The 8,770-nt window shown below is 41.2% G+C and overlaps 1 protein-coding gene across 5 annotated transcripts in view; it reads right to left on the bottom strand.

Annotated features, from left to right (window-relative positions):
- Positions 1-598: 598 nt before the first annotated feature.
- Positions 599-8,770, bottom strand: part of nrg2a (neuregulin 2a) — a 239,229-nt gene continuing 231,057 nt past the window's right edge. For all 5 annotated transcript variants that reach the window (XM_071364586.1, XM_071364585.1, XM_071364587.1 and 2 more), the window contains one exon: positions 599-6,942. In XM_071364586.1, coding sequence (XP_071220687.1) covers positions 6,276-6,942 — 667 coding nt within the window. In that variant the 3' untranslated portion in view covers positions 599-6,275. The remainder of the gene's footprint in view (positions 6,943-8,770) is intronic.

Raw genomic sequence — 8,770 nt, 5'->3', positions numbered from 1 at the left:
CTGTCAGGAGGAATGGGCCAAAATTCACCCAACTTATTGTGGGAAGCTTGTGGAAGGCTACCCGAAACGTTTCACCCAAGTTAAACAATTTAAAGGCATTGCTACCAAATACTAATTGAGTGTATGTAAACTTCTGACCCACTGGAAATGTGATGAAAGAAATAAAAGCTGAAATAAATCCTTCTCTCTACTATTATTCTGACATTTCACATTCTTAAAATAAAGTGGTGATCCTAACTGACCTAAGACAGGGAATTTTTACCGGGATTAAATGTCAGGAATAAAAAAAAAAAATTGAGTTTAAATGTATTTGGCTGAGGTGTATGCAAACCTCCGACTTCAACTGTACTATAGAAAGTTGTAGTATACTGTAGAATACTATAGTAAATACTACAGTAAGGTTCACAAAAACACTACAGTCCACAAAAACACTACAGTCCGCAAAAACACTACGGTCTGCAAAAACACTGCTTTTTAACTATAGTAAATACTGCAGAATGCAATTTGCACATACCCTGCCCATTCCCCTCCCCAATATCCCAATTTGTGCCACCTATAAGTGAGAAACCTACATACCAAGTATAGCCCATATACTGTGTTCCCTACAGGTTAAACAATCACTTTATTAGGTACACTACACTCATTCACAAAAATGCATCGCTCCAACAGTCACGTGGCTTGCTATATAAATCAGACAGACAGGAATCGAGGCATTCAGTTACTGCGATTGAATGTTAGAATGGGCAAAACGAGTGTGATCGTCGGTGCCTGATATGCCGGATCCAGTATCTCAGAAATGGCCACCCTCCTGGGCTTTTCACTTCCGACAGTGTCTATGGTTTCCTCGAGATTGGTGCGACAAACAAAAAACAAACAGTCAGTGACAGTCCTGTAGGCAAAAACAGTTCATTGATGAGTGGTCGAAGGAGAATGGTAAAAATCATGCAAGCTAACATTTGGGCCACAAACAGACAAATAGCGGTGCAGTAGAACAGTGGTGTGCAGAATGGCATCTCAGAATACACAACTAGTCGACCCCTGTCACGGATGGGCTATTTCAGCAGACGACCACACCGGGTTCCACTCCTATCAGCTAAAAACAAGAAGAAGCGGCTTCAGTGGGCACAAGATCACCAACACTGGACAATTGAGGTGGTCATGGTATAATTGAGACAATTGAATCCCGGTTCCTGTTGCGTCATGCTGATGGTCGAGTCAGGATTTGGTGTGAACAGCATGAGTCCACGGACCTGTTGTCAACAGTACAGGCTGGTGGAGGTGGTGTACCGCCGTCCAATCTGCAGCAACTGTGTGATGCCATCATGTCAGCATGGACCAACATCCCTGTGGAACATTTCCAACTTGTAGAATTCATGCCCTGTTCTGGAGGCAAAGGGGGTTCCGACCCGGTACTAGTTGAGTGTACCTAATAAACTGGCCGGTGAAAAGAGAAGCTCTGAACTATCTGTTCAGACCTACAGGTTATGGCCTCCACTTCTATGTCAATGGTAATAAAACAAAAACAGTACAGTAAATACTGCACTATACTACAATCCGCAAAAACACTACATGAATTACTGTAGTATATACCACAGTTTTATTTTACTACAGTATTTATACTATAGTTAACTGTAAATACTACAGTAAATACAGTATTAAACAATTCTACAGTGTAAACTAAAGTATTTATACCATAGTATACCATAGTATTTTTTAATGTGACTTTTTCCACATTTTGTTGTGTTACAGCCTGAATTTAAAATGGATTAAATAGAGATTTTGTGTCACAATAACAAATAATGTGAAGGTGGTTTTATGTTTTTATAAATTTTTGTAAAGCTGAAATGTATTGAGACAATAAGTATTCAACCCCTTTGTTATGGCAAGCCTAAATGAGTTCAGGAGAAAAAATGTGCTTAACAAGTCAGGTAATAAGTCAGTCAGGTCACCTGTGATACAAGTCAGAATTCGACGTCCATCCATGTCGGGAGGATGTCAGGAGATGACTTGGAAACCGGGCACTAGGGGCAACAGTGAGCGATGTTATCTTCAAGTAGGTTTTGGTTTTGCTAGGAAATTGTGGACAGGGATGGCAGACGGGCATAAGCATCTGATTCCAAAGGTTGCAAGTTCAAATCCAGCGATAGAAAGTTGTTTTTAAGATGTTTGTTTTAAGCCTATCCCAAACCTTAACCCTTACCTTAAAAATTCGAAGTTAATGCCTAAACTTAACCTTAAACACTACCGATATACCCAGTCACTACAAAGATCCACAAAGATACAGGCGTCCTTCCTAACTTAGTTGCCGGACAGGAAGAAAATAGCTCAGGGATTTCACTATGAAGCCAATGATGACTTTAAAACAGTTACAGAGTTGAATGTCTGTGATAGGAGAAAACTGAGGATGGATCAACAACATTGTAGTTACTCAACAATATTCACCTAAATTACAGAATGAAAAGAAGGAATCCTGTAGAGAATAAAAAATATTCCAAGCATGCATCCTGTTTGCAATAAGGCATTCAAGTTAAACTGCAAAATATTTGGCAAAGAAACTGACTTTATGCCCTGAAAACAAAGCTTTATCTTTGGGCCAAATCCAACACAACACATCATTGAGTACCATGCGTCATATTTTCAAGCATGGTGGTGGCTGCATCATGTTACGGGTGTGCTTGTCATCGGCAAACCTTAGGGAGTTTTTTAGGATAAAAATAAACGTCAAACAGGCAAAATCATATCGGAAAAGCTGTTTCAGTCTACTTTCCTACAGACACTGGGAGACAAATTCACCTTTCAGCAGGACAATAAGCTAAAACACAAGGCCAAATATACACTGGAGTTTCTTACCAAGACAACATTGAATGTTCCTGAGTGGCCTAGTTACAGTTTTGATTTAAATAGTCTTGAAAATCTATGATAAGGCTTGAAAATGGCTGTATAGCAATAATCAACAACCAATTTGAGGTTGAAGAATTTTATAAAGAATAATGTGCAAATATTGTACAATCCAGGTGTGCAAAGCTCTTAGAGACTTACTCAGAAAGATTCACAGTTGTAATCACTGCCAAAGATGATTTTAACATGTATTGACTCAGGGGTGTGAATACTTATGTAAATGAGATATTTATTTAAAATAAATTATCTAACATTTCTACATTCAGGTTTTCACTTTGTATTGTGTGTAGATGGGTGAGATTATTATTGTTTAAAAAAATCAGGCTGTAACACAACAAAATGTGTAATAAGTCAAGGGGTGTGAATACTTTCTGAAGGCATTGTTTTACAGGAACCACACACTTCAGATACTGGAAACAAAAGCCACAAGCAGAAAGGTTATAGAAACCAGCCATACAGTACCTCAGCCCAATGGCTAAGGATATCTAAAAAACACACACCAAAGTCCTGCACAGAGATGACCACTTTATGTTAAAATGATATGAATAAAGATATATTTTGTGGATTATTTTTTAAATTTTATTTTACAATCTATGACAATCTCGCATTTGTACTTTTTTTCTAGCATATTCCTAGAATGGAGATGGGGGGGGTATTTTTATTGCTGAATGTTAAATGAAATACACTTCCACTGACTGAAAAAAAAATGACTGCTGCTTTTTACCATGCACCCATATACCTTGACCACAAGTACATGCAGAGGAGAGGTGTTGAAACATTTCAAGCGAGGGAAGAAAAATAAAAACATGAGAAACTGACAGGACGAACCTGGCAGCACTTCTATTGGGTGAGGAGGGGGGCAAGGTTGGGGAAATATCACATTTAAACTAGAACTACTGTCTTCTTTTGCATTTTTCAAACATACAAAATTACACTCAGAGTGTAAGAAACCGAAAGGAGAGAAAATCCATTTGTGAGATGTCTACGTGTCTTTATCAATGTGCCTTCATCTTACAGCCGTTAACAGTTGTGTTTTAAATCCTACTTATCAGTTTACTTTTGATCTAGACTCATCTGATGATTTTGTCCTGGTACAGTCATTTCAGTTTTTTGGTTATATTTTAGAATGTACATAACCAGTTTTGCAGGATTATCAACGATCATTTCAAATGCATTGTCAGAACCATTTACTCCAAAATTTTTGACAGGTATGAAATTAACTTCCAAACCTGTTAGTGACATACTTCATAACAAACAACATTATTATCCTTATCCACAAGACTGAGCAGCACTCAACATTAGTGAATGAGACCCTTTAAAGTGATTAGTCATTACTGTAGACTTGCGTGTTGTCTGCTTGGTCTGGACTCGGTGAGATAAGAATTCATGAACACAATCAGTCAATGGACATGAATCTGTGAATGAGGAAAATTGACAATTTGAGCAAGCGCTGCATAACTGCATGAAAAATAAGAATGGATATAAATATGTATTGATATCATGTTACTTCTTCTGCACAATAGGCATTACATAGGTTTCACACAACACACTACAGTCACCTCTTAGAAAATGACGTCATCAAACAGAGCAAAATAGAAAGTTTGCATATTTTGGCATTTTATGATCCTCCAAAGTTTCACAGCTATTTCTCTTGTATTGGTTTAGTATGTTCTGCTCTACTCTATTCTATTCTGTTCTATTCTGTTCTATTCTGTTCTGTTCTCCACTGAGATTCAGAGGCATAGCATGTTGCGTGTTGTTTATGTCCTTGGGGGGACCTTAGTCTTAGGGAAATATGTTGGTGGAGGGAGAGGGAGAGAGAGAGAGGGGAAGAGGGGGCAGAGGGGTGGGTGGAAGTCCTGAGATGCTATGCGGACCTTTACTTTGGCCACAGGTACACAATGGACAGGTGAGGAGGATGATGAAGAGGAGGAGGCATGGGTGATGGGAGAAAGAGATACATTTATGGGATGTTCTTGCTTTTAGTTTTGTCTCTTTGTATTGAGCCACTATCACTGATGGCAGGGATATCTCCAGACCAACTGAGACACTGGCCAACGACATTTCTTCTTCAGAATCACAGATAGCCAGGATGTTGGAGGCTACCATGAGACAAACCTTACCCTGTTGGTAGAAGGAGGGGGCCATGAGACAAACCTTACCCTGGTGGGACCAGTAAGGAGCCAGGAGACAAACCTTACCCTGTTGGTAGAAGGAGGGGACCAGGAGACAAACCTTACCCTGGTGGGACCAGTAAGGAGCCAGGAGACAAACCTTACCCTGTTGGTAGAAGGAGGGGGCCAGGAGACAAACCTTACCCTGGTGGGACCAGTAAGGAGCCAGGAGACAAACCTTACCCTGTTGGTAGAAGGAGGGGGCCAGGAGACAAACCGTTACCCTGTTGGTACATGGAGGGGGCCAGGAAACAAAGGCGGGGCAGCTGTAAACACACATCAAGCAATGACATGCAGAACTCTCTACCCAACAGAACTCTCTACCAAACAGAACTCTCTACCCAACAGAACTCTTTACCCAAAATAACTCTTTACCCAAAATAACTCTCTACCCAACTGCAGCACAATCCCGGAACCCAGGCTGATCTTCACTGTGCACCTGCAGCTTTCCTCTACTGATACAGTTGCTTTGGAGTCCAATAGAGCAACCAGTTGGTTGGTACAACAACACATTAGGACATCTAACACTCACACACACACACAAGCACAGCTGTACACAAAATCCCCCCCCCCACACACACACATACGCACACAAACACGCGAGCACACGCACTTACGCACACACAAACACTCCTCCCCACTCAGAGAGCAAGGACCTGTGTTGCATTGATCAGATGTTCTACTGGAGAGTCCCAAAATGATAAACCCTATAGGTGAATTATATTCATGTAAACATACACCTTATGATTAAGTGGTTTATATTGCATGAGGTTGAAGGGGAACGGTAATGTTCAAATGGGGCTAGACTCCCAGAAGAACGCAGCCTGAAAAGAAAAAAAACAAAGCCCAAAAAAGAAAACAAGAGGAAACGTGTATAAAAATGATGTCCATATAAGAAAGGCTACAAAAACTTCCACTGGCCCTCTGCCATCGGCATACAGCAAAAGGCACCACAATATTACTCAATTTTTGAAGTTGTGAAAAAATTGGCACGTCTTTTTATACTGTAAATCAAAATGTACATATAAATAGAGTTTTCCCTATAAAAAAGTCTTTGCTGTTAACTAGTAGACAACTTTTGCTAAAAATGAAAATAAATATTTCATTTGTTTAGAATATCTGTCAGTTATATAAAATAAAAATATTTTGTATAGGTGCAGGTTTATACTATATTGATTTTCGTTGGTAGCTCATCTTCTTTCTTTAATGGGGTACATTGTCCGGTTTGGACCGTGAGTGCGTCTGTCTGGTCTGTACAGTCCCGCGTGCACCGTGCCGCCCCGAAGAGTGTGACTGAGAAGTCCGACTGTTGGCCGGCCTGCAGATGGTGGAGGGCTCCGCGTTCATATTCTGCATACTGAGGAAGGGCGTGCTCTCGCCCTCCTCCTCCGACTCGCTGTCCGTCAGGCAGCTGCGAGAGCCGTAGTCCCGTGACGCCTCGTATCCTCTCGGTGCTACGTAGCCGTTCAGTCTGGACCTCCGCAAGCGCCGACCCCCAACACCACCGCTGCTGGTCCCACTTTTCTTTGGTTGTTCACGGGAGGAGAGGTACTCCTGTGTGGTCTCGTAGTCTTCTTCCTCAGCCAGCCTGTAGGGACTAGAGGCCAGGCTGCCCGTGCTGTCGTTCAGGTAGGTGCGGCGCTGCTGCCGGTAGGGCTCCTGGCGCTGAACGTCGTGCAGGGGCACCTGGTAGCGCCGCAGCAGAGGCTGGTCGTCCTCCAGAGGGTAGGGGGTGTGGGCGGCGGGCGGCAGGGACATGGCCTGGCTGGTGTTGGGGGAGGTGATCTGGAAGGTAGGCACCTGCGGGGGCAGCGAGTAAAAGAAGTCCACTGGAGAGAGGCGGGCCGGCGTTGTCAGGGCTGACACATACCTGTAGTGAGGGTGAAGGTAGGGTGGGGAGCGGGGAGCGGGGAGGAGAAGGACAGGGAGAGAGAGGACCAGGCCAAACAGCAGCAGCCCAGTTAGATGTCATGTCTAACAGAATGATGTGGGACAGGGACCCACCATCCACAAACAGCAGTAAGAGACATTATTGAGTTAGTGTGCAGGTTTGTCAGTTGTGGGTGGATTGTGTTTGTGAAATCCTGCTTGCATTCAGTCAGTTTTCTACATCTTTGTTATGTTATTGGATGTGTTTAATGGTTAATGTGACCTTTAGCCTTACAGATGGCTATATCTAGGGAAAACATAAGTGTGTGTGTTGAGTTTTGAGGTGCTGTTTTATGTTTACAGTACAGTCCCTCTACCTTCATATGTTCTATGGCACTAGGGAAAAACATAGTACCCCCTTTAGGAAAAAGCATCTGAAAGATCCAAAGGCAAATCTAAAATAAAGTGAATCACTGTTCCACTGTAATCCTGTTAAGTTAAGCACTGCGATGCTGCCTGGCACTACTGTTCAGTCAAATGTTCATTATAGCCTACTGTAGCCATTTATAGATGAGCTCACTCTCACTAACTCAAACACTCTAAAACAAAAATCTTAAATCTGCAATATGTACCTTTTTGGGCTACCTGACCAAATTCATATAGAAATACAATTATAGCAAATCTAAGAAGCGGTAAATCGGTTCTATGTACGTCATTTCTATGCTTCCCGTACTTGAATCTTTAACTTTCGGGTTTTGTACACCAGTTTCAAACAGCTGAAAATACAATATTTTTGGTGATGGAAAATATATTGCACAGTGGTTTAGATGGTACAATGATTCTTTACTACACTATACTTGATTGTTATGTCACATAAACTGAAATTAAGTGAACTATTAGAATTTTTGCATACCAGGAAATGGCCATTTCAGCATGGTGCATCTTAAAATGAGAAATGTTTGTGGTCATTGGTTTCCAGCTAAAATGACTAAATATAAGTTATGTACACTTCTCTAAACCTCCGGTGAAGATGAAGATGTGTCCCTACAATAACATCTGTGCTCAATCTTTAGGCATACAGCAACCCAGGGCGAAGATCACAGTAGAGTTGACAACCACAGCCACACAAGAGATCTGCTAGCTAGAGCTCCACCCCAGAGATCAGCTCTTTTGTTCTACTCTCCTTGTCTTAATGAAGTCCTTACGGTATCCACCCTCCTGTTTAGCTGCAGATTTAGGGGAGTACAGTACAGTACAGTACAGTAAGCTTGACACAGCAGATTCTTCACTTGAGAAATACAGCTGCCTGTGGGCTCTCTCCTGACGGATTTTATCCTCAAAATACTCTTAACCTTAATACAGCAACTGGATATATAACTTAACTTGTATATACCTACATTATCCTTCTTTTATCAGAACATGACACAAGATCAATATACATTTTAAGACCTGCCTGTTCTACAGTTAGTGGTGTAAAACACTTAAGTAAAAATACTTTAAAGTACTACTTTTAAGTCGTTTTTTGTGGTATCTGTACTTTACTTTACTATTTACTATTTTTGACAACTTTTCCTTTTCCTTCACTACGTTCCCTAAAGAAAATAATGTACTTTCTACTCCATACATTTTCCCTGACACCCAAAAGTACTAGTTACAATTTGAATGCTAAGCATGACAGGAAAATTGTCCAATTCACACTCTTAAAGAGAAAATCCCTTGTCATCGCTAGTGCCTCTGATCTGGTGGATTTACTAAACGCAAATGCTTGAATTGTAAATTATGTCTGAGTGCTGGAGTGTAAACCTGGCTATCCGTAAATTAAAAAAACA

This window comes from Salvelinus alpinus, chromosome 24 (assembly GCF_045679555.1).
Source record: "Salvelinus alpinus chromosome 24, SLU_Salpinus.1, whole genome shotgun sequence".
NCBI lineage: Eukaryota > Metazoa > Chordata > Actinopteri > Salmoniformes > Salmonidae > Salvelinus > Salvelinus alpinus.
This window is presented reverse-complemented; position numbering and strand designations above follow the sequence as displayed.